The 27,739-nt window shown below is 44.2% G+C and overlaps 2 protein-coding genes across 3 annotated transcripts in view; both read right to left on the bottom strand.

Moving 5' to 3' along the window:
* Positions 1–1,761, bottom strand: part of Serinc (serine incorporator TMS1) — a 79,374-nt gene extending 77,613 nt beyond the window's left edge. For both annotated transcript variants that reach the window (XM_071673878.1, XM_071673879.1), the window contains exon 1: positions 1,602–1,761. In XM_071673878.1, the coding sequence (XP_071529979.1) occupies positions 1,602–1,637 (36 nt within the window). In that variant the 5' untranslated portion in view covers positions 1,638–1,761. The remainder of the gene's footprint in view (positions 1–1,601) is intronic.
* Positions 1,762–9,111: 7,350 nt separating this feature from the next.
* Positions 9,112–27,739, bottom strand: part of LOC139755704 (transient-receptor-potential-like protein) — a 32,273-nt gene continuing 13,645 nt past the window's right edge. Inside the window, 16 exon segments of the mRNA XM_071674349.1 lie at positions 9,112–10,508; positions 10,511–11,388; positions 11,825–12,126; positions 15,561–15,748; positions 16,434–16,629; positions 17,487–17,610; positions 18,083–18,302; positions 19,144–19,313; positions 20,300–20,452; positions 20,850–20,976; positions 21,196–21,303; positions 21,576–21,749; positions 21,879–22,080; positions 24,649–24,791; positions 25,656–25,896; positions 26,438–26,544. Of these exon segments, the coding sequence (XP_071530450.1) occupies positions 10,251–10,508; positions 10,511–11,388; positions 11,825–12,126; positions 15,561–15,748; positions 16,434–16,629; positions 17,487–17,610; positions 18,083–18,302; positions 19,144–19,313; positions 20,300–20,452; positions 20,850–20,976; positions 21,196–21,303; positions 21,576–21,749; positions 21,879–22,080; positions 24,649–24,791; positions 25,656–25,896; positions 26,438–26,544 (3,591 nt within the window). The 3' untranslated portion in view covers positions 9,112–10,250.

Here is a 27,739-nt window from a genome sequence, read left to right as displayed (position 1 = left end):
TACATCCTTGACAAAAACTTTTCACTGCTTCTAGCAGCTTACCCCCCCACACCATATACTCTTAAGACCTTCCACAAAGCATCTCTATCAACCCTATCATGTGCCTTCTCCAGATCCATAAATGCTTCATACAAATCCATCTGGTTTTCTAAGTATTTCTCATACACATTCTTCAAAGCAAACACTTGATCCACATATCCTCTACCACTTCTTAAACCAACTCCTCCTCCCCATTCTGATGCTCTGTACATGCCTTCACCCACTCAATCAATACCCTCCCATTCAATTTTCCAGTAATACTCAACAAAATTATGCCTCTGTAGTTTGAACACACCTTTATCCACTTTGCCTTTGGACAATGGCACTATACACATAGTTCGCCAATCCTCAGGCACTTCACCATGATCCATACATACAATGAATATCCTAACCAACCAATCAAAAACACAGTCACCCCCTTTCTTAATAAATTCAACTACAGTACCATCCAAACCCACTGCCTTGCCGGATTTCATCTTGCACAAGGATTTCACCACCTCTTCTCTATTAACCAAACCATTCTCCCTCACCCATCTCTTTTCGCACTTCACCTAGATCAAACCACCTAACATCTTCCACTCTATCATCAAACACATTCTACAAACCTTTAAAATACTCACTCCATCCCCTCATTTCATCACTACCAGTTAACACTTCCCCCTTGCCCCCTTCACCGATGTTCCCATTTGTTCTCTTGTTTTTCACACGTCATTTACCTCCTAAAACATCTGTTTATTCTCTCGAAAATTTAATGATACTCTCTCACCCTAATCTCTACATTTCCCATCCAATACAGATTGTTTGGCATTTGCTTGCTAGGAGTATTACTAAAAGTAAATTACAGACTGTATTCAATGGAAATTTCATAACTTCTGTAGAGTGTAAACTGTAAAAATACCGATGTGGATTATCTTTGTTTATATTCATCGCTAATTTACATTACTCAACCCTACGTTTTCCCTCTCCTTAATAACCCTACCACGACGGATTTATTAATATCGAAAGATCAATTTTAAGTGAAAAGGAAAATCCTAAAGTACTCATTACAGAGGTAATGATAATTCTATAAAATGTAGAACACATACCATAACCCCACAAAATGCGTGTCAGTATTATGAAACTTTACAGAGAATCTGAGGTATCCTACTTTTGGATAATCTAAAACAAAAAATCCCCCAAACAGAGATTCCAAAACATGGAATTTCCCCTTGCACCCTGCAACTTTTAAGCATATGAACACATGTAAAAACACCCTGGATCTTGGACATCATAGTAATCAGTTGTTTAGTGACATAAGAGCAAATATAAAAAAAAATTATCGCGATCATGCTCCTCCATAAATTGTATTACCATTACTGAAAACTATCATCTTCCTCTGTCCGATCAGTGACGGCGCTAAAATACAGCTTCACTATAACATACCATAAATAAAACATGGTCATGTGTTTAGGATTATGTTATCAGCTGACTTCGTTTTCCTGGTAGCCTTTCAAGGCTGGGACGCAACAACAATCGATTACATTTTCTAACTGGTAAGATTTAATATCTTCTACATCACTTACCTGGGCTGCGCTGCATATACCTAGCACCGCCCCCATCCTCGTCGAATTTTAGTATCGATAACCGTTTCGCTGTAAAACGCCACTAAATGAAGCGTTCGTATTGTACGTCCTGTCTTCTGTCACCTCCTGAAATCTTTGTTATTGCGAGATGATGACGTCACTGTGGGGGGACAGGAGTACCAACATTGACTCGAAAATGAAATACATTTACATTCAAATTATTAGATATCTAAGAAAAAACATATTTATAAATATTCATCAAATATTTGCATTACATTCCATTTACTTGATTGTAACAGAGAATTACTGAAAACAAAGCAAAGCTCAAAGATATTACCTCTCATGTTGGTACGACGTCAATAGGATTAATGTAAATACGCACAATGCTGAAATAAACAAATACATGGTAGTTTTAAGTAAAGCTGCATTTATGATTGTCAATAAATTCTAATTGAGATATATCATACATCATTACTGCAAATTGTAGCAAAAGGCCATCGGGAAGAACAAGGGGCACACATACCAAGTGTTTGTCCCAGAATTTTCTTGAACACGTGACACGTCGAACTTCCTCTCCCTTTATCCAACTATTTAACCTTTGTATACTGTCCACATTCGCAATTTCACCATTTACTTAATTCGATAACCTATTAATTGTTAGAAATACTTCTTGACTTCATCTTGTTTGATTTCGTCATTCCTTCCGGTTCCTCTGTTCTTGCATCCCTCATGGTTTAAGAATATAAAGACTGAATCAGGTCATCCCTCACTCTCCTTTATACCATGGTGGACATATTTAAGGTTTCGAATCTATTCCTGTAGCTAAACTCTCCTGATTCTAGAACAAGCTTTATGCTCTCTGTACCTTCCCATTAGTTAGTTATCCTTACGATGTTTACTTCCACACCCTTTCCCACGCAGATTACTGGTTTATTTGCTGCTAGATGATATTCATACTGAGACCTTTCACTGTATTCAATCCTCACTACTAGACGTCTAATTGGGTTGAATTTCACCACTTATATAAATCAGATGAACGAGCTAATCTAAGTCCTGTTGTTCGTTGATACAATCTTCCGAGCCGTTTACCTCCCTCGTCTTTGACGTTCTCCACATATTCAGGTGTCTGATCCTCAGGCAGGTCATTCACAAAATACATGCAAAGAAAATGACCCACAGCTGAACCCTGCGGCACGACACTGGTAACCTCAACCTAATCTGAGAAAGTTTTCCCTGGCATGCGTCTTTTGTTCGCTTGCAATAAGATAATCTAACTATGGAAAAGGCTTCACTTCTCCCTAAAGATATAGTTTTCTTCTCAATCTCCTGCGTGGCAGAATGTCATATATAACTTTCTGACAGTCCCCATACAGACAATCCACCTGACCTTCTCTTTAGTCATAAATGGAACTCACTCTCTCGTAGAAATTCCTGAAACCGTGCTCTCATTTGGGTAATTTCCCCTTTGTAAGAAGTCATCCATAAGCTTTCTGGATACCTTTTCCAGTACATTACAAACCATGCTTATCTAGGAAACTGGCCTGTAGATCTGTGCATCCTCCCTCCCGGTGTCCTTTCTTATAGATAAGTATCTTTTTAATCTCATATTCTTTTGTCTCATTACCTTGTCTAACGACATTCTGAACTTTTCAAGTGGGATTTCACTTGTCTCCGTACACATCTTCAACACACAGGTGACATTTCATCAGGACCACGAACTTCTATGGATCAAAGCTCTTTTGTATTTGCTTTTATGTTTCCAAGATATTTCAAAGTCTTTAAAAGACCCCTTCCCCATTCCATTCCACTGGTGTTGAGGCTGTAGTACCTGCCGGCCACCACGAAAAAAACCTCAGAAAACGTCATTCACTTCCTTGCATATCTTTAAATCATCCACTGCTCTTCCATGCAGATCCTATATCCTGATCAATATTGCTTTTTAACTGACAATTCTACCAATGAAAATTTGGAAAACATTGGAAAAATTTCCTGCCATGTCCACAACATTCTTGTCAAAGTTCCTTCTTTCTTACCGTTATAAACATTTCGTTTTCTCATACATTTCAAATGCTGACTGGATTGGGGTACCGCTACGCTCTTCACATCTTGACTTCGTTTAAGCCGCAATCCTTTCTTAACCTTTCCACTGAATGTGGGGCTAATGTTATCCATATTTCTCTTCCTCGTTCCTACCACAATGTCCTGGTTCCTGACTAGTAACTCCATTTCCTCATTTGTTACTACGAAATTTGGCGAGTTCTGGTTAGTTTCCGTGGTCATGTCTGCCCCTCCAGTCGTTTCATAGCTCTTTTTTTCGTACACATTTCCCACAACACAACCATTATATGAATACTTTTTCTAACTGGCAGGGAGTCTTTTAGGTGAATTTTACCACCGGGGCACGTTTTCAGAGGGGCCAATTCATGTTCGTGAACATAAACAATAACTATCATGATAATAGAACGCTCACAAGAATGTTACAATTACCAGTAATACCAAAAGGAGCCTAGTCCCTTTCGGGCAAAAAAAAAAAAAAAAAATGGCTTTTTGCCCTTGAACACTGGAGGAGAAGAGGCAACTGGGGGAATTACTCTGCTACCAGTTAAAAGATGATCTGTTGATAGTGCGTCATATATGAAATTCTCAATGTCAATGCTACTACATGTGAATACAAGATCTAGGAATGATTGTATGTATATCAGTCCCTCTGATCCGAGTATGTTCAGTGACATGATGGTAGCGTAGAAAACCTTAAGGACCTGTGCCTCTATGGCTCTGTTTCCACGAGAATCCCAATTCATGTATATATATATATATATATATATATATATATATATATATATATATATATATATATATATATATAATTAAAATTTCCCATTACTGTCATTTTGCATTTTTTACTGCTTCATGTACCATCCTAAGGGGTCCCTCAAAGCATATTTTTCTTGGTTCATGAAAGTTCTTTGGAGGATTCTGTATGAAAACAAATTCATATATGCTCAAAGATGTGCACCTTTAACTGGTATTTTGTGTGTTTAAAGTTGTCTTAATTCTGTTAGATCATGGACGAAGAAAGTTTTGATATGCAAAGAATTTGTTTTTTAATTGTATTTGCCATATCACTTTGCTTGTTTTCTTACACGAGTTTAATGTATGGACCTCCACGTTCTAGCATTGCATTTTGTCATATTTCTTAGTTTACTGATATCTTTCAATTGCTTTTAATCTAACTCATTTCATATACACGTTAAAGAAATATCGAGGATTGGAAATTTCCTAGTTTTCATCGAAATCTGAAATTAACGTATATAATGGCAAATAACAGGAAATGTCACTATCAATCGATATATTACAATAACTTCATATGAAAGCAGGGCTACCAGTGTAAGGCCAAACCAATGGGTATTTCTCAAAATCAATTTCTATTTCACAAAAAGTGATAAGATCCCTTTATCTTTTAACCATGTGCTTATAATAACAGTTCATACCCTGTTCTACAGAACTGGATGCCAAGCATGTTGAGGTGGGTCTGTAATGGGAAGATCTTTGATTCATTGTAAAGGTGTCGAGTCTTTGTGGTCACTCGGCAGCCAGTGATTGTTCGAGTGCGTTATTTTGGGTGGTAACAGCTTTGTTATATTTGCTCTTGAGAGGGTGGTATGAGATGCATTAACTGGCTGGCGTTTTGCTCTGTGTAAGATATATTGTCCTTTCAAGGTGACTGGAGGGTGTAATCTGGATTCGTGTCTGTGTGGGGTAAAAAGAGTGACTGAAGATAATTGTGGAGATTCACACATTCTGTTCTGTGTGAGCCATTGTTCCAATCGTGTGATGTAATGCTCCATGTTTATGTTGCTGCTGTTGTGTTATAGTGTTAAGATACGACTGTGAGGTGTTGTGCATACGGAAGGACCTTCATGTTTAGGTTTGGTTGAGGTAATGAGACGTCGTGTTGGAAGAGACTGAAGAGTTTTACTGTTTTTGAAGTGAACCCGTTGTGGGCAAGCTAAAAAATTGACCAACCATGTTTTGAAATCTGTAAAGAGGGTGGTGCCAAATGTTTCATTTATATATATATATATATATATATATATATATATATATATATATATATATATTTTTTTTTTTTTTTTTTTTTTATACTTTGTCGCTGTCTCCCGCGTTTGCGAGGTAGCGCAAGGAAACAGACGAAAGAAATGGCCCAACCCCCCCCCCCATACACATGTACATACACACGTCCACACACGCAAATATACATACCTACACAGCTTTCCATGGTTTACCCCAGACGCTTCACATGCCTTGATTCACTCCACTGACAGCACGTCAACCCCTGTATACCACATCGCTCCAATTCACTCTATTCCTTGCCCTCCTTTCACCCTCCTGCATGATCAGGCCCCGATCACACAAAATCTTTTTCACTCCATCTTTCCACCTCCAATTTGGTCTCCCTCTTCTCCTCGTTCCCTCCACCTCCGACACATATATCCTCTTGGTCAATCTTTCCTCACTCATTCTCTCCATGTGCCCAAACCATTTCAAAACACCCTCTTCTGCTCTCTCAACCACGCTCTTTTTATTTCCACACATCTCTCTTACCCTTACGTTACTTACTCGATCAAACCACCTCACACCACACATTGTCCTCAAACATCTCATTTCCAGCACATCCATCCTCCTGCGCACAACTCTATCCATAGCCCACGCCTCGCAACCATACAACATTGTTGGAACCACTATTCCTTCAAACATACCCATTTTTGCTTTCCGAGATAATGTTCTCGACTTCCACACATTTTTCAAGGCTCCCAAAATTTTCGCCCCCTCCCCCACCCTATGATCCACTTCCGCTTCCATGGTTCCATCCGCTGACAGATCCACTCCCAGATATCTAAAACACTTCACTTCCTCCAGTTTTTCTCCATTCAAACTCACCTCCCAATTGACTTGACCCTCAACCCTACTGTACCTAATAACCTTGCTCTTATTCACATTTACTCTTAACTTTCTTCTTCCACACACTTTACCAAACTCAGTCACCAGCTTCTGCAGTTTCTCACATGAATCAGCCACCAGCGCTGTATCATCAGCGAACAACAACTGACTCACTTCCCAAGCTCTCTCATCCCCAACAGACTTCATACTTGCCCCTCTTTCCAGGACTCTTGCATTTACCTCCCTAACAACCCCATCCATAAACAAATTAAACAACCATGGAGACATCACACACCCCAGCCGCAAACCTACATTCACTGAGAACCAATCACTTTCCTCTCTTCCTACACGTACACATGCCTTACATCCTCGATAAAAACTTTTCACTGCTTCTAACAACTTGCCTCCCACACCATATATTCTTAATACCTTCCACAGAGCATCTCTATCAACTCTATCATATGCCTTCTCCAGATCCATAAATGCTACATACAAATCCATTTGCTTTTCTAAGTATTTCTCACATACATTCTTCAAAGCAAACACCTGATCCACACATCCTCTACCACTTCTGAAACCGCACTGCTCTTCCCCAATCTGATGCTCTGTACATGCCTTCACCCTCTCAATCAATACCCTCCCATATAATTTACCAGGAATACTCAACAAACTTATACCTCTGTAATTTGAGCACTCACTCTTATATATATATGTGTGTGTGTGTGTGTGTAATAGCCATGATTAAAAGCATTCAGTTCCCCGTGCCATCTCAGGTGCCATGAAAAAATTGACATCAGTGAATGGAAAATTCTTCCTCTGAAACCACAAAAAAGTAAAGGAACGAGACCAGCGGGAACACAATTGCAAGACTGAGAAGGACCAGACAACTGAATGAAGATACTCATTACAGATCACTCCTGGAATACTTACCAATTCCACCTGACTAAACCAATCTGACCCGAAGCATTTCCAATCAATCCAAAATAAAACAGCAAATAAAAAAAAGGGCAACAGAGCATCTCACAACGTTACAAGCAATACCCTCTATAAATATATTATCTGGGAGAGCCACTGTAGTTGAAACCTCCTCCAATAGCAAATGTCCGGCGTTGTGTCCGCCCATCTGCAGTGCCAAATGTCCAGTTCCCATATCCTTCCTGCAGGGTCGATGCGGTGTGTGGTGTTATTGTAGGCCGCCCTCCTCCTCCGGTATGCGTTCTCCAGATTGTCCAACGCTGTAGCATCGCTGGGTATGTCGTCAAACACAACCCATGCCTACCTCCTTCGTATTCCTTCTGTCGTCATGGACAGAGGTCACTGAGACAACCTTCCGGAAGGACCAAGTGCATACAAACCCTTAGCACAACGCGTCACCGCACCACAGCATTGCCATCCTTCATAACAACAGTCTAAATTGTTCACCAGCAACGTAAGACTATACTCACAGCGGCCTCTTCCCCTCAAGCTTGGTTTCTCTGTTTCTCTGGGTTTTCTTCAGTATTGGCTCAGCGATTAAGGAGAATATATTCCTCTTGGAAACAAAATGAACCTACGGTTCCACCAGGTTTTTTTTTTCTCCAGATCCTTTACGTACACAGAGAAGTTGCCTGCTGCTCTGGCTGATGTCAAGCCTAGCTCATCTAGACATCGCTCCACGCGGCCGACACAAGTTCATTGGGAAGTTCATTGTACAGTCCATATCTTCAACCGTGCTGACGCAAAACAATTGCATCAGCCTTATGAAGGATTCTTCATGGAGGTTATATGGAGTTCAAACCACTTTATCATCAAACACCGTATTGACCGAGGTCATCACGGCCGCCGAGGGCTGACGCAAGCCTTGGAGAAATGTCCGCATACTATGGTCCCCTGGGGGCCTCCACGTGGGAGGGGGCTATATAATCTGTTCACTGTGTTGTTTGGTCGCTTACTTCATTAACATTTTTCAGCTTCATCTCTTCTGGGGCCCTTAAAGGCACTATTTCAACACTTTAAAAGTCGGGAGGGTTGTACTTCCTACTGACACAGAGGGTGTAAGATGGTTCCAGCTATCACTTCAACACCTTATTTATGGAGGGGAATATACTGCCCTGGGCGGCTGATGTCTACAACCTATTGACACGGAGGGTGTAAGATGGTTCCGGGCCTCTTCAACACCCCTATGTTTAGAGGTTAATACTTCCCTGGGCGGCTGCTGTCTACAACCTACAGATATGGGGGGTTTTCCTGTCATCACTTCAACACCCTTAAGTCAGGAGGGTAATACTTCTCTGGGCGGCTGCTGTCTACAACCTACTGACACGGATGGTGTATGATGGTTCCGGGCATATCTTCAACACTTAACACAAGAGTTTGGTCAGCCTCTCTGGTGGCAGTCGCTGCCTGTGTTTAGAGTTGCCATCTTCCACCTCCAGATGTCGGGTAATACTTCTCTGGGCTGCTGCTGTCGACAACGTAAATGATGAAGTGTTCTGGTTTCCTTTTTGCAGAATGACATGCATTACCTATCTTAAGTTCCTTCCTCTAAAATCCCCGTTTATTAGTCATTTAAGGAATTAAAAACTTCCTATTGTGTATCTGTTATAAGAACTGTTTTATTCATCCTGTGAAGGTATAGTTTCTCACATATAATTTATGGTTAAAATAAATAAAATGTCAGTGAATAATCAAATAAATCAAGGTGACAACAAGCTGAATATTATCAAAGTTCGTGTCATAGACTCTTATAGGTAGCAGTTTGCTCGGCCTTACTAACTCCACCTATTGTCGTGCATCAGCATCTCGATTTTTAGATGACCAATAAAAATTCTCATTTCATTCTTCCTTCATTTCTCGTCCAAATAAGTTTGTTTTGCTGCCCGGGGGACGCAGAAAGCGCCACACTCGCCAGTCCATCAGACACTGAACATTTCGCCACTGTTTACAACACTGTGACAATATACAGCTATGCCGTCTATATGTGAGAAACGTTACATTACATTCTTATATGCACCTATTGCCTAATGTTTCAAAAATTTACCAGTTTACATTGATACACTGAATCACATCGTCAAATTTACAAAGAAGAACAGAATATCAATGAAGACACGAACGCTGACATTATGTGTACAGGATACAAGCTGCAGAAGCAAGATTCCATAATAGCACTTCCTCATGCTTCACACTCATTATCAGAATAACACTGGACTTATACAACTCTTGAATTAAAAGTGACTTTTAACTGCACATTAGTTGTCAAAAAAGAAAACTACAAATGACTACGTATAGCGGTTATACAAATTATGTTTCATAACGAATTCCACGAACAGTGGAGTAGAAGAGACATATTTACAGGGTAAAAGTCATTAAATGTAACTTCTTGGTAGCTTCATGCTGTACTGAGCGAATGCAGTTCAAGTGTAATGTTGAATACATTATTCGTGTGAAGCATAAACACTGAAGGCATTCAGATGAAGGCATTACGGATTTTAACAGGTAAACATGTCTTTGATAGAAAGGAATTCAGAGGTGTTTAGAAGCAAAAACATGTTCACAGATGTTAACCTCATTAAAAAAAAAAAAAATTGCTCTTCTCATTCTTTAAACGCTGATATTCTATTAAGTGGCAAATATTTCCGTAAAACCATGAAGCACATTAGATGAGTGTGGGCAGCGGTGTGGTATAGTAGCTAGGCTCTGTTGTCATACAGTCCCAGGTTCCTACCCAGTCTATAGCCAGCCACCCTTCTTCTCCTCTGTTGGGGTGAGGAGTGGGTCAGTCTGGTGAGTGGCCATATTGCTCTGGAAGGCTGCCGCTGGAGGGGTAGACGGCTTTTGTTCTGGACCACCACTGGACGCCTTCTCCAAAGTAGCCTTTGGAGGAGCCTTTCTGGTGAAACCTTTGCAGGAGCCTTCTCTGCTGGGGCCTTTGCTGCAGGGGCCTTCTCTGCAGGGGTCTTTGGTGCAGGAGCCTTTTCTGCAGGGGCCTTTGGTGCAGGAGTCTTCTCTGCAGGGGCCTTCTCTACAGGAGCCTTTGGTGCAGGAGCCTTGTCTGCAGGAGGCTTTTCTGCTGGAGCCTTAGCTGCTGGAGCCTTCTCTGCAGGAGCCTTTACAGCAGGAGCTTTTTCGATGGGAGCTTTAGAGGCAACAGGTTCATCTTTGGGCTGAGGGGCTGAAGGTTTGACATGAGGTTTCTGAGGCAAGCTATCGACAATGTAAGACTTGACTGGGGTTTCTGGTGGCTTGGGAGTGGATGGGATAACAGTAATGGCAGGAGGCGGGCTCCTCTTCTCATCAGAGTCCTGCTTAGTTGGAGGTTTTGATGGTCGTCGCACGAAGTCCATAGTTTCCAGCTCCTCAGAGCCTGTGAACGTTTGCTGTTGGACCTGCTGGGTTCGTGCGGGTGCTGGGCGACGCAGTGCGTGCTCAGATTCGGGGCCACGACGGGGGCCAGCTCCTGATGGGGGAGGGAGTTTCTTTAAGGCAGATGCGCCGGGCCTGGCACTCATATTCTGCTGGGTGGGGAGGACGCCGCTGGCCTTGATCTGGCTGGGTTTGGGGGCAGCAGAGGTGTCGTCCGTTTTCACATGAGGTACACTCCTCTCCGACGCCTCTTTCTTCTGAACTCTGGCCTCATCCTTGCCCTTCTGGGGTGGCACCTTCTCTGATACGGTCGTCACAGTCGCTGGAGGCTTTGGACCAGCCGCACCATTCTCGCCCTTCTTGGGGAACTTCTTGAAAGAATCCTTGAAGACGACGTTGACCGGAACGTCGAGGCTGAGTGCTCCAACGTCCTCGCCGGCCGTCTTCAGTGTCGTGGAAGAGCGACGGCCCGGCACCGTCAGCATGTTGGGATCCTTCGCTTGACCTGCCGACATCATATGCTGTCTTATGTATGTCAATTGTATATCTACATACTGTATAACAAACTTATACCTATGATACCACCTACATAAATATAGGCCATCCCCGTAGAAACTCTACGAGAACGCTGGGGTTCCTAACCCCCCATCCCGACAGCCAAAACCCTGGGATAGACTAGCTACCCTGAATATACAAACTCCAGGATGATGTAAGAATACCTTCATACATTATCATGTTATTCCCCTTAGGAAAAGGGGGGTTCAATGGTATTACCTTTAGAATATAAAGGAACTTCTTGCATACTATAGTTAAAAAAAAACCCTGGGTCCAACAGGAGCAGCCAGAGCATCAAGACCCACTAGCTACATCATGGTGTTCAGCAACATATATAATTTTTAATCTACATTGAAGTTGGTGATGAGGACGGTGGGTGTACATACCGTCCCTGGCCGCGGTGGGAGGAGACCATGGCTTGACGGAGTGTGTGGGCATGGGCGTCTCGGAGGGCGAGGCGTTGGGACTCAGATCCAGGTTCCTGATGGCGTCCAGCAGGTGCGGTCCTGTGTACAAGTCAGGGAAGGGCGAGCAGCCGCGAGAAGAGCCTGGCGAGCCGTCGGGTGTGCCTTCTTCCATCTTCCTGCGAGCTCTCTCCATGGCCACCTTCAGGCTCTCACGACCCTTGTCATCACCGCTACCGATCTGGGACCTGACGGGGAACAAGAATTTTGTGGACATATCTCTTATGTTTCATTTGCCATCACATATGTATCTAATATATATTATCTAATATATCAACTAATTCACCTTTCGTTTCTCTTGTGGACATATCTCTTATGTTTTCATTTGCTATCACATAAGTATTTATTCTATTTATTTATTTTGCTTTGTCGCTGTCTCCCGCGTTTGCGAGGTAGCGCAAGGAAACAGACGAAAGAAATGGCCCAACCCACCCTCATACACATGTATATACATACACGTCCACACACGCAAATATACATACCCATACATCTCAATGTACACATATATATACACACACAGACACATACATATATACACATGCACACAATTCACACTGCCTTTATTTATATAACATCTAATATCTGAACTATTTCATCTTTCGTTTCTCTTGTGGACATATCTCTTATGTTTTCATTTGCCATCACATATGTATCTAATATATATTATCTAATATATCAACTAATTCACCTTTCGTTTCTCTTGTGGACATATCTCTTATGTTTTCATTTGCCATCACATATGTATCTAATATATATTATCTAATATATCAACTAATTCACCTTTCGTTTCTCTTGTGGACATATCTCTTATGTTTTCATTTGCCATCACATATGTATCTAATATATATTATCTAATATATCAACTAATTCACCTTTCGTTTCTCTTGTGGACATATCTCTTATGTTTTCATTTGCCATCACATATGTATCTAATATATATTATCTAATATATCAACTAATTCACCTTTCGTTTCTCTTGTGGACATATCTCATGTTTTCATTTGCTATCACATATGTATCTAATATATATTATCTAATATATCAACTAATTCACCTTTCGTTTCTCTTGTGGACATATCTCTTATGTTTTCATTTGCCATCACATATGTATCTAATATATATTATCTAATATATCAACTAATTCACCTTTCGTTTCTCTTGTGGACATATCTCATGTTTTCATTTGCTATCACATATGTATCTAATATATATTATCTAATATATCAACTAATTCACCTTTCGTTTCTCTTGTGGACATATCTCATGTTTTCATTTGCTATCACATATGTATCTAATATATATTATCTAATATATCAACTAATTCACCTTTCGTTTCTCTTGTGGACATATCTCATGTTTTCATTTGCTATCACATATGTATCTAATATATATTATCTAATATATCAACTAATTCACCTTTCGTTTCTCTTGTGGACATATCTCTTATGTTTTCATTTGCCATCACATATGTATCTAATATATATTATCTAATATATCAACTAATTCACCTTTCGTTTCTCTTGTGGACATATCTCTTATGTTTTCATTTGCTATCACATAAGTATTTATTCTATTTATTTATTTTGCTTTGTCGCTGTCTCCCGCGTTTGCGAGGTAGCGCAAGGAAACAGACGAAAGAAATGGCCCAACCCACCCTCATACACATGTATATACATACACGTCCACACACGCAAATATACATACCCATACATCTCAATGTACACATATATATACACACACAGACACATACATATATACACATGCACACAATTCACACTGCCTTTATTTATATAACATCTAATATCTGAACTATTTCATCTTTCGTTTCTCTTGTGGACATATCTCTTATGTTTTCATTTGCTATCACATAAGTATTTATTCTATTTATTTATTTTGCTTTGTCGCTGTCTCCCGCGTTTGCGAGGTAGCGCAAGGAAACAGACGAAAGAAATGGCCCAACCCACCCTCATACACATGTATATACATACACGTCCACACACGCAAATATACATACCCATACATCTCAATGTACACATATATATACACACACAGACACATACATATATACACATGCACACAATTCACACTGCCTTTATTTATATAACATCTAATATCTGAACTATTTCATCTTTCGTTTCTCTTGTGGACATATCTCATGTTTTCATTTGCTATCACATATGTATCTAATACATATTGTCTAATATCTTAACTAATTCATCTTTCGTTTCTCTTGTGGACATATCTCATGTTTTCATTTGCTATCACATATGTATCTAATATATATTATCTAATATATATTATCTAATATATCAACTAATTCACCTTTCGTTTCTCTTGTGGACATATCTCTTATGTTTTCATTTGCCATCACATATGTATCTAATATATATTATCTAATATATCAACTAATTCACCTTTCGTTTCTCTTGTGGACATATCTCTTATGTTTTCATTTGCCATCACATATGTATCTAATATATATTATCTAATATATCAACTAATTCACCTTTCGTTTCTCTTGTGGACATATCTCATGTTTTCATTTGCTATCACATATGTATCTAATATATATTATCTAATATATCAACTAATTCACCTTTCGTTTCTCTTGTGGACATATCTCTTATGTTTTCATTTGCTATCACATATGTATCTAATATATATTATCTAATATATCAACTAATTCACCTTTCGTTTCTCTTGTGGACATATCTCTTATGTTTTCATTTGCCATCACATATGTATCTAATATATATTATCTAATATATCAACTAATTCACCTTTCGTTTCTCTTGTGGACATATCTCATGTTTTCATTTGCTATCACATAAGTATTTATTCTATTTATTTATTTTGCTTTGTCGCTGTCTCCCGCGTTTGCGAGGTAGCGCAAGGAAACAGACGAAAGAAATGGCCCAACCCACCCTCATACACATGTATATACATACACGTCCACACACGCAAATATACATACCCATACATCTCAATGTACACATATATATACACACACAGACACATACATATATACACATGCACACAATTCACACTGCCTTTATTTATATAACATCTAATATCTGAACTATTTCATCTTTCGTTTCTCTTGTGGACATATCTCATGTTTTCATTTGCTATCACATATGTATCTAATACATATTGTCTAATATCTTAACTAATTCATCTTTCGTTTCTCTTGTGGACATATCTCATGTTTTCATTGTACTTGAATACTGAACTTGTGAAACTACGGTGAAGATAACCTTGTGATGACGTTACAACACTGGCACGTCATCCCAACCCGCGGGAAGGATATTCATCTATTGAAAATGTATTAAACGTAAGCAAAATACCGTCTAGTAATCACAACATCATATAATGACAATGAAATAGGTAAATATCACTAAATATCTGGCTCTGTGAAACCAAACTGTGCCCAAATCACTATAGCGGATGAGACTCGCTTCTCAAGTTTCCGTGGGTCGCAAGAACCTTGCCAGCTTCCTCAGTACTGCTGCAGGAGCCACATAAGGTTAGTTGCTCCTGAGGCAGGAAGGTGGAAAGAGGAAGTCAAGCCGATGCCTTTTCTCATTCACCGTCATGGTACTAAACACTTGTCATACGACACCTGACCACGAGGGAGGAGCCTGTGGCGTAACCCTACGAGAGTGGACTTACCCTGGAGGACATGCGTCGAACTAGCTCAGCCTTCCTGCTGTTCTTGCCCAAGAGCCTCATGCAGCCCTTGAAGGTTGGGAAGATGTTGAAGGGCGGGGGCAGCGTGTTGCCTTCCTCGAAGTATGACATCCAGAGCTTGGTCCTTGCGAACTTCCACTCGGTGTCGGCGTGTTCCTGGGTGGGTGGGAAGGCAAGCGGCCATCTTTACTTCCAGCAAGGATGGACATAAACACGAACTAAAATATGTCATACCTGATATTTACAAGAGACTTCAATGGTTTTATGAGTAGTATCTAACTGTACATTATTTTTCTATTCTACATATGTCACAGTGTCCACAGGACGTCATGTAATTTTACTAAAATGGCACATTCCCTGGTGAAGGATAAAAAATGACACGGTTTTACAAATTTTCGTAGAGTTAGCTTATTACATTTATACATTTACATTAATGTTAAAAGAAAACGAAACTCTATCGTAATTTCACAAACATACCAAGATTGTTGGAAATATATTTCTTATTCACAGTATCGAACGTAAAGCCTAGCTCGGACAGATGGTAATTGCAGGGTGGGCCAGCCCGTTGTGATGTCTGTTTCTTTACCCACAACGCTAAACTTTGAAGTATTTTCTCCAGTCATGTCTTTCTGAAGAACTACGACCTCACCATTTTCAAAGAGCAGGTATTACACTTGCTTCAGAATTCTTAAATTCCTCTTTCCTTACTACTTCATCTATTTAGCTATTTTCTGTTTCATGATGGCTTTTACCTGTGACCAGAGCCTTCGGTTCTATGAATGGTTATAATATCTCAAAGAGCTATATCTCTCACGAGGGAGATGGGTCATAAGAGACTCACCACAATGAAGGAGTAGGAACTGGACATCATAGCGATGAGGAGGTTGAGCAGGACAATAATATTGATGACGGAGTAAGAGCCGAACATAAGCATGGACCAGAAGCGGGTGTACTCGCGGATGCCCGTCAGTTCGAAGTCCTCCAGACCGACCATGCCGAAGCCAGCCCAGAAGAGCGATTGGGAAGCCTCAAACAAGCTAGGGAGACAAACACAAGTGACTGTGAGGAAATACACAGAAATAGGATAAAAAAAAAGAAAGAAAATGAGACTGAAGACTGAATGACAGGTCTGAAAGGAGCTCTGAAAGATGATAGTAGAAAAATACTGAAGAATAAGAGTATCGGAACAGAAAAAAGAGAAAAGTATGAAAATGAGACTGAGGGTTGGGACCAGTTGTGGAACGAGTATGAAACGTTGAGGAGAAAAAACATCAGAAGAAAACATGAAGTAATTAGAATTTAAAGGATATGAAGAAAGAAGAAATACGAAGAAGACACGATCTGGAACTTAAAAAAAAAAAAAAAATACAGATACACAGTGTGAAGAGCGCAGCAACACAGCCAGAAGAAACATATATCAAATACAGACATACGAATACTTTATAGATATACTGGAAAATCTTCAGGCAATAATGTTGATGCAGACTGACAAATATTTTACGGTGACAAAATATATAATTTGTGCATACAGTTTAAGTTTTAGATATCAATCTGATTTAAAAAGATGAATAACCATTAGGTTCCAAGACTTTACAACTCCAAAATCAGGGAACCAATAGAGGAATGGATAAGTAAATACGCAGATATGGAAGGTTTTACAATAATAACAAAAGGAAAGAAAGGTACAACAAGTTTTAACGGGAGGTACGATATCTTCTGCCGAGGGGAGGAGGAGAAACCTGATGAAGACCAGGGGTAACTTGGGGTATTGTGGCAGACGTGGATGTATCTCGGGTCACTATGGGATGAAGGAGTGTAGCTTTGTGGAAGACGAGATGTGGTGAGGGGCGAGGGTGAGGTCTACAGGATGGGAGGGTGTGGGTGCGAGACTCACTTGTGGAAGCGCCTCCACTTCATACAGGCCTCGCCCTGCTTGGTCCAGTCCGGGAGGCCGCCAGGCAGAGAGTAACACTTCTGCTTCTCGAGGTCGTTGTAGTACCACAGCAGCTGCGTCAGACCTACGGGTACGATCGTACTGTAGCCACCATGCTGTACCCACCATCCAGGTACGTTGCATCCTGCAACCACCATGCAAGCACACCCATTCTGTACCTACCATGCAGGTACACCCATGCCTTACCAACCAGGTACACCCATTCTGTACCTACCATGCAGATACACCAATACTATACCCATCACGCAGGTACAACCATACTGTACCCACCCTGCAGGTACACACGTACTGTACTGCTTGTAGAAGTATTGATGTACACTTCAGTCACACTCAACACGCACTCAAGCTCCACGGATAGTGGCAGGAATCACTCACAACACAAGTCGACAACAATATGCACTCACAATGCACTCAGCCGCTCTCGCATACATTGGGACGTGAATCATCATCTTACGATCATAACAGACAATCAGAGAGATAGGCTATGATATGTTAAGTTCAGAGAAAGAGAGCGAGCCAGCACCATATGTTCTTACCGCAGGCGAAGGCGAAGAGGACGAGGGTGTAGATAAAGAAGAACTTGACGATATCGATAACCATGCGGCCGAGGGAGATCTGAAGCGGCCCCAGGTATGGGTTGATGCTGAAGATGTGCACCAGCTTGAGCGCCGACAGGATGTTAGCGGCGGCGAAGAGGCCCTCCGAGATGAGCTGCGGGTCGAAGGTGTCCCACTCCTCCCGAGGGATGAACGCCGTCTGCAGGGAGGAAAGTCATCGGTCACTGAGGGCAACGTAAGGGTGACATGGTACCTAAGGCTACTGGGGGACGAGGGTGAAGGGTGACAAGTCAGACAGAGTTACTGGGGGACGAGCTGACTCTTATTCAAATAAAGTTACTGTAGGACAAAGGTGGCTCTTACCATAATAGGGTTAATAGGGTGATTATAATCATCACAATAGGATTTAACAGGGTGATGTACATCAATTAGGTTACTGTGGGGGCGAGGGTGGAAAGTAATCCCACTTGTTATAAGTTACTGTGGTAGGAGGACAAGTGAAGTGAACACAGGCAGATGTACGTGGTGGTAAGCAGGACTGAAGGAGTCCTGATGAACCCGAGGCGGTGAACACATAGCTGAGGGTGGATGATGTAGGTGTGGTGAGGGAGGTGGGTGGACGATTCAGGTGTGGCTGAAGGTGGAGGGTGGACGATTCAGTACTGGCTAAGGGCTGAGGGCGGATGATCCAGTAATGGCCGAGGGTGGTGGGTGTACGATCCAGGAATAGCCGAGGGTGGTGGGTGATGATGGATGGACCATTCAGTATTGGCTGAATGGTGGCACATGAACGATCCAGAGGTGGTGGAGTGTTGTGATGGGACGATCCAGTATTGGCTGAGGGGAGGAAGACGCAGTATTGGCTAAGGATGGTGTGTGTGGACGATCCAGCAGGGTGAAGGGTGGTGGGTGGACGGTCCAAAACTGAGTAGTGTGAGACAGTCATTGTGGCAGGGGAGGGGGGGGGGGCGGCACTGACCGAGGGGACCAGGAGGTAGGTAGGTATGGCTATGGGTGGTGGCAGTGGGTGAGGCACTGACCGAGGGGACGCGGGCAATCTCCTGCATCTGTTGGATGTAAGCGAAGAGTCTGAGCAGCATGGTGATGACGTAGAGGCCATCCCGGAGGATGTCCAGCAGGTTCCACATGTTCTTGATGTACTTGTGGAGGCTCTCCGCCCGGATCTCCTTCACCTCCTCCCACAAGAAACCTGTCAGGGCAGATACGTGTACCTAATGAGGTTAAAGAGGTAGATTCCCTATCGTTGGTGTCTTACATGGAGAGGCTGAAGGGTTTGGGGAGCCAGACTGTGCGTAAGACGTCATGGGGTTCACTTCCCATACCAGCAGTAATATCACCACAGCAACACAGACTGTATGCCTTAACAACACTAACTTAATACATTCAGACAAGACAAAGAATCTCACAGCTTCCTCTACAAATAATCTGTCTACTTTAACCTCCCTCACCTGCCTGTTCTTTCACCTTCTCACAAGCAAATATAACAAAGATGCAAACCAAACAGAACAGAGCATGTGAACCATCACTTAACAACCACAAATACTAAACATTGACACAATGAAACAAAGATACTGTCAATACAATCCCAGCTTAATATGCTCGGCACTCAATTCTTTGCAGACCACATCATAACTAACCACCAACCCCAAAGCAGAAATCAAACACCTACTTCTGTTGTACACTTCAGCGACCTCTACCCACAGATCCTCCCTCACCCCCCAGGAAACAAAATACAGTCCAAACACATAGACATACTGAAATAACCCTAGAGGGACCATACCACCCTTCTGACTCAATCTCCACCCCACCACACTCTCCAAACAAACACGAGTCACACTCCTGTCTGGCCCCCTGGACATCACCCATCCCTACACCACTGCAAACACCGATTCAGCAGATCCCAGAACTCCTCAGGCCCGCGATGCAAGAACAACAAGCAAGACACTAAGCTCTCACCACTCAGGTGCCATGCACTCCATCACCCTCCCACACACACACACACACACATAAGACACAGATACACATCACTAGACCTTATGACCTATTGCCCCGTTAGGTGGACGTGGCGGGCTTCCCGATTGCTGAGGGAGTTTTATAACAAGGTAAGGAGTAAGTACATTTGAAAGCAGGTCCAATCATTGCCCAGCCCTGAGGAGGCATTCGGAGCCCTCTTACCGAAGACCCAGAGGACGACGACACACTCGACAGGCGTGGGCAGGTTCCCCCGCTGCCTTCGCATGGACTCCTCGAGGTTCCGACGCATCCGCTCCGTTCCAAACAGCCAGATAACCAGATTCTCAAACCGTACAGACACCAGGATCAGCAACACTGAAATACGAAATTGCTGTTAAATGTACATAGAGACGTTCTGAAAGTAAGTGATGGCAAGGAATGTTTCTAGATACACAAATGACTTAGAAATACCGTTATCTTATTGTACCAGATACTGAAGGTATGTGATGTAAGTGAAGATAAGAACTGAGGCGGTTTGAGACAGGCAACTAAAAGCAGGAGAAAAACACAGTTGAAGGATTTGAATTAGAAAAGGATCTTGTGATAGACAGGCCTCAACATAGGAGGGAACAAGGATGAGGGAAGAGAAATGAGGTGCAAGAATGAGTAAGAAACTACTGATACTCATAACTTTAAGAAAGAACACGGATGAAGAAAGTAGGACAAGAAAATTACAAGACAACAGCAACAATTACCGACAAAGGCAACTCACACAGGAAGAAGAGGTACGAGGCAGAGTGGGTGAGGAACTTCATGAAGGGAGTGCGCATGCGCTTGCTGACGTCACTCTCGGGTGACAAGACGTACCACATGCAGTAGAATGGGAACAGCACCACCACCTGCACCACACACCACACCACATTATCACATGGCTTAAATATCATCTCGCTACGTCGCTCGAGAAATCAAGCAACACATGATAGTAATAACATATACTAAGCTTATTTTTCATTGCAGTGTGGCAGATAGGTAGAAGCAGTAAATTCAAGACGTGCATGGCAAACATTAAGATCGTTGTATACAATGCCACTGGGAAGGGAATGGTGGATGGTGCTGACCTTCATAATCTCGAGGCACTTATCGACGACAGCCATCCTCCTGAAGCCCGGGAGGCCCTCGTACCAGAGGGCCGCAAGCAGCTGCTGGATGTTGGGATGTGCCACAAACTGTGGGAGAAGAAAGGTGACGCTACACACTGTTTTAAGGCACGAATCCCAGCAGCCCAGCTAGCAGCTCTGAGGCAAACTCCTGAGGAGTTGCCACCGAGAGACAAGTGCGAATGGAATTTGTGGGAAAGATATACATTTTAATCCCTTAAGTGAGACCTTACATGTTGTGCATCATTACAATACACACCTCAACCTATGCACAACTCCACACTCACACAAACACACACACACACGAGGTCAGCCATGGCAACGGCGTCAGCTAACAGTACCTTCTTCTGTTTGTAGTCGATGGCGAGTTCGAGACGCTTGAGCATCATGTGTTCGCCGTCCTCGTAGGGCACCACGGAGTCGGGGTCGTGGTTCAACATGACTGCCAGCTCCATGGAGGAGCGTGCATGACCCAGCAGTTCCTCCGCGAAGCTCATACACTTGGCCCGAAGTTCCTGTAGGAGGGAGGTAAACACGCCGGTGAAGCGAACGGGTGCAATAACGTGCCAAAGGCAAATGAGGAAACTCAAGCGATCAAATCACGTACAGCAATGAACTTTACCCAACTCTGGGCTTTGACTCACCAAGTACTCAGCCCTGAACTCATGTTCGGTGTAAGCCAGGTTCTTGAGTTCGAGCGAGAGTTCAAAGGCGGTGAGGATAGGGTCGGTGGAGGAGAGGGCGATGAGGGAGGGCGAGGCGAGGGCGCGATAGGCGTTGATCCTGGAGCGGGAGTGACGCAGAGAATCCTCAGACGATGTCTTGATGCACTCTGGGCAGCCACACCTGTAACGAGGGAGTGTTAGACGGGGGTCACATTGAGGTACACGCTAGCAGACGGGGTCACATGGAGGTACACGCTAGCAGACGGGGTCACATGGAGGTACACGCTAGCAGACGGGGTCACATGGAGGTACACGCTAGCAGACGGGGTCACATGGAGGTACGCGCTAGCAGACGGGGTCACATGGAGGTACACGCTAGCAGACGGGGTCACATGGAGGTACGCGCTGGCAGACGGGGTCACATGGAGGTACGCGCTGGCAGACGGGGTCACATGGAGGTACACGCTAGCAGACGGGGTCACATTGAGGTACACGCTAGCAGACGGGGTCACATGGAGGTACACGCTAGCAGACGGGGTCACATGGAGGTACACGCTAGCAGACGGGGTCACATGGAGGTACGCGCTGGGAGACGGGGTCACATGGAGGTACACGCTAGCAGACGGGGTCACATGGAAGTACGCGCTGGCAGACGGGGTCACATGGAGGTACGCGCTAGCAGACGGGGTCACATTGAGGTACACGCTAGCAGACGGGGTCACATGGAGGTACACGCTAGCAGACGGGGTCACATGGAGGTACGCGCTGGCAGACGGGGTCACATGGAGGTACGCGCTGGCAGACGGGATCACATGGAGGTACACGCTAGCAGACGGGGTCACATTGAGGTACACGCTAGCAGACGGGGTCACATGGAGGTACACGCTAGCAGACGGGGTCACATGGAGGTACACGCTAGCAGACGGGGTCACATGGAGGTACACGCTAGCAGACGGGGTCACATGGAAGTACGCGCTGGCAGACGGGGTCACATGGAGGTACGCGCTAGCAGACGGGGTCACATGGAGGTACGCGCTAGCAGACGGGGTCACATGGAGGTACACGCTAGCAAACGAGGGGTCAGGACCTGCTTGAGGTGACCCCTAACAAACTACTTGGGATGCTGGGGATTACTGTACCACTGGTAGATGATGGGGATTACTGTACCACTGGTACATGATGGGGATTACTGTACCAGTTGTGGATGCCGGGGATTACTGTCCCACTGGTAGATGCTGGGAATTACTATACCACTGGTATAGCTGGGGATTACTGTACCCACTGGTAGATGCCGGAAATTACTCTACGCACTGGTAAATGCTAGGGATTATTGTACCCACTAGTAGATACTGGGAATTACTATACCCACTAGTAGATGCTGGGAATTACTCTACCCACTGGTAAAAGCTAGGGATTACTATACTCACTCGTAGATACTGGGAATTACTCTACCCACTAGTAGATGCTGGGAATTACTCTACACACTAGTAGATGCTGGGAATTACTCTACCCACTAGTAGATGCTGGGGATTACTGTACCAATGACAGATGCTGGAAATTAATCTACCCACTAGTAGATGCCTTTTACAAGAGCATTTTGTACACTTTCAAATGCCCTTATCAATATATCATTTAGAATGGTAATGACACAGCTATGTGAACTGAGTCACTGATAACTACAGAGCAGTCTGGTGGACCAGGATACACACGAGCATCAGTGATTACAGCTGTAATCTAACCACGACATAAACAACGCTCGTTTCAGAATAATTCGTCACTGTACGCGAGTAATATGCAGCTGTATTCACGCTACGTCAGAGCACAGGAACGTAGCGTGAATTTTCATCAAATGCTGTTTATAGATAATGATACATAGGAAAACATGATAAATAATGAACACAGCATACCGAAATAGGACGACTAAAGATGACAGTATAGATGACTAGGATTACTATGCAAGAACACAGCATAAGACAGACTTGGAAGCGATTCGTTACAATGTATGGGATCAGTCAAGCCACAGAGCTCCACGAGAGATGGTTAAAGATCCTGTTATGATAACAGGGTTGCTGATACCTATACACACAGGGGCATGAGGAAGGGCATGACGTTACAATACACAGGAGACACAGAATCAACCATGACGTAGTGATAGAGCGGGGCACGCATGGAGTTGACCATCATGGTAGAAGGAGAAAGCCATAAAGCAGGAAGACAGAGACATCTTAGAAGAAAGGGAGTCTCACGAAACAGAGAAGCGCTAGGAAACGTACAGGGTAGAGCTGTGGGAAAGAAGTGTGTTAACAGACAGGAGAGAAGTGTGGGAGAGGAGAATGTGTCAGTAGACAGGGGAGAGCTGTGGGTGAGGAGAGAGTGTCAGTGGACAGGGGAGAGCTATGGGAGAGGAGAGTGTCAGTAGACAGGGGAGTGCTGTGGGAGAGGAGAGAGAGAGTATCAGTAGACAGGGGAGTGCTGTGGGAGAGGAGAGAGAGAGTATCAGCAGACAGGGGAGTGCTGTGGGAGAGGAGAGAGAGAGTGTCAGTAGACAGGGGAGAGCTAAGGGAGAGGAGAGAGAGAGTGTCAGTAGACAGGGGAGAGCTAAGGGAGAGGAGAGAGAGAGTGTCAGTAGACAGGGGAGAGGAGAGAGAGAGTGTCAGTAGACAGGGGAGAGCTAAGAGAGAGGAGAGTGAGTTTCAGTAGACAGGGGAGGGAGAGCTGTGGGAGAGGAGGGAGCGTGGTCCACACTCACCGGATGTCGTGAGGCATGGGCAGGGTGGCGCCTCGGTCCAGCAGGATCTTGAGGATCTCGTAGTTGTCCCTGTGGGCAGCCAGGATGAGCGGGGTGATCTCCGGCGTGAAGGCCGATGTGTTGTGGTCCGCCTTCTCCCACGACTGCCGGTAGAACAGGTGGTTTAGGTGTTGCAACCGGTGTGCTGTGCTGCACCTAGTGTGCTGTGCTGCATCTAGTGTTCTATAATGCACCGCGTGTGCTATATTGCACCTAGTGTGCTGTGTTGCACCTGGTGTGCTGTGCTGCACCTAGTGTGCTGTGTTGCACCTGGTGTGCTCTGTTGCACCGCGTGTGCTGTTCTGCACCTGGTGTGCTCTGTTGCACCTAGTGTGCTGTGCTGCATCTGGTGTGCTGTGTTGCACCGCATGTGCTGTGTTGCATCTAGTGTGCCGTGTTGCATCTAGTGTGCTGTGTTGCACCGCGTGTGATGTGCTGCACACGTGTGATGTGTGCACTGCGTGTGCTGTGTTGCACCTAGTGTGCTGTGATGCACTTAGTGTGCTGTGATGCACTTAGTGTGCTCTGTTGCACCTGGTGTGCTGCACTGCATGCACTGCGTGTGCTGTGTTGCACCTGATGTGCTGTGTTGCACCTGATGTGCTGTGTTGCACCAGGTGTGCTGTGTTGCACCTGGTGTCCTGTGTTGCACCGCGTGTGCTGTGTTGCACCTAGTGTGCTGTGTTGCACCGGTGTGCTGTATTGCATGCACCGCGTGTGCTGTGTTGCACCTAGTGTTGTGTTGCACCTGTTGTGCTGTGTTGCACCAGGTGTGCTGTGTTGCACCTGGTGTGCTGTGCTGCACCGCATGTGCTGTGCTGCACCTAGCGTGCTGTGTTGCACCTGGTGTGTTGTGTTGCACCGCGTATCGGTAGGTGGTCGTGTATGTAGAGCAATTTTACTATCCTCTGTCATACACAGGTTAGGTACAGATGCCTCACACAATACAACACGACCTCAACACTCACGTAAATGTCTCCCTCCTTGTGGATGACTTCCTCGTGCTCGAGCAGGACCTCGACGGCCTCGACAAATTCGGCGTCGATGGCGTGGAGGAGGGCGTCCCTGGTCTCCACGCCCATCACCACCAGCATCTCCACCATCTCCAGGTTTTCGTTGGAGATGGACATGTGGAGCGCCCCTCGGCCCAGCGGGTCCACACAGTTCATATTCATGTAGTCTGGGTGGCGATGAGCCTTCTGCATCATTCTGCCGAGGGAGGAGGGACGACAGGTCGTTAGAGAGGCTGGCAGACATGCCGACCGGGGATGAGGGAAGGAAAAAGGTGTGGCGAGGAGGGTGTGGTGAGGAAGGCAGACGTGGTAGACGTGTGTGGAGGTGGGCAAGGTCGATGCTGGGGAGGAGAAGGTGCGTCCTGAAGTGAGGAGCGGGACCTGTTGATGGTCTGGGAGAGGTAGAGAGTCATGGGAGGCAGGCAACAGGTACAACGAAACGAGGAGATAAAAGTAAGGTAAATGTTTGTGGTGTGAGGTTAAACCTGCCATACGACTCAGGAGGTGCGGGGCCCTAAGCTCTAAGGCGGCCCGCTGGTGGTGAGGGACCTAAGCACTGGGCCTAGCCAGGCTCCCTCTGAGTAGGGTAAAGGTGAGGTAATGAGAAGGGAGAACGGAGAGGAAGTAGGGCGAGTCGACTGTGTTATAAGACCATGATACTCAGTAGATGTCCTCAGGTTTATGACAAGGAGAAACGTATTTTGTATAATGAATTGTGAAGGTGGCGAAGAACTCACTTCCTAGTGGTGTTGATGTCGCCTCGCTCCACAGCTAGGAGAAATTTCTTCTCCTCCAGCGTTAGAGGCTTGGGCAAGTTGGGCATCTCGGCCATGTGTCTCTTGCCCTGTGGACAGAACAACACATCCTCGGTTCAGTCTCCCCATTACCTGGTGACACACTACGATGCCGATCCACTAAAGCCTCTCATATGAACCCTACAACTCCACAAAATATTATCAATCTATTACAGGGATATCAAGCAGTCTACTTTCCGGTCATCAAAATATTTATATTGTTATTGAAAATGTGACAGAGGAACTTTCCCTTAACTCTTTAGCTACCACAGTACCAGGTACCATACCCACTAGGCTACCACAGTACCAGTCTACCATACCCACTAGGCTACCACAGTACCAGTCTACCATACCCAAGGCTGCTTCCAAACTTGGCTACGTACGACCTTTGTTGTTCTATTGGTTATCATGGATTGTTAGGATTACTTTATCTGTTGCTGGATTACTGGGGACTACCGCACTCAGTGGTGAATTACTGTACCCACTGGTGGATGCTGAGGAATACATTACTCACTGGTAAAATGAAGGGGAATACAAAGTCCCTGACGGATTACTGGGATTACTGTACCCACTGGTGGATACTGGGGATTACTGTACCCACTGGTGGATACTGGGGATTACTATACCCACTGGTGGATACTGGGGATTACTATACCCACTGGTGGATACTGGGAATTACTATACCCACTGGTGGATACTGGGAATTACTATACCCACTGGTGGATACTGGGAATTACTATACCCACTGGTGGATGCTGGAAACCACTATACCCACCGGTGGATTGCTAGGGATTACTGTACCCTCTAGTGGAGTGCTGCACTAACTGATGGAATGCTGGAGATTACTATTACCTTTGGTAGCTTTCTGGTTCTTGGTAATTACTGCACTGGATTGCTCGGGATTACTGTACCGTGGTGGATTGCTGGGGATCACTGTTCAACTGGTGGATTGCTAGGAGTTACTGTACTCAGTGGTGGACTCAGGATTACTGTACCTGGTGGATGCTGGGAATACTGTATTACTAAAGGATGAGATTACTGTACTAATGAGAGATATGGGATTACCGCGCCACTGGTGGACGATGGAGATTACTGTACTACTGATGGATGTTGGGGATTACAGTGTCTGCCGGTGAATGCTAGGATTACTGAACACATTGGGTATTACTGATGGATGTTGAAGATTACCCTTGGTAGAACCTGGGATTACTGAATCACAGACGGTTACTGGGATTACTATGCCAC

This window comes from Panulirus ornatus, chromosome 19 (genome assembly GCF_036320965.1).
Source record: "Panulirus ornatus isolate Po-2019 chromosome 19, ASM3632096v1, whole genome shotgun sequence".
NCBI lineage: Eukaryota > Metazoa > Arthropoda > Malacostraca > Decapoda > Palinuridae > Panulirus > Panulirus ornatus.
The sequence above is the reverse complement of the archived record's forward strand: the minus strand, read 5'-3'. Positions and strand labels throughout refer to the sequence as shown.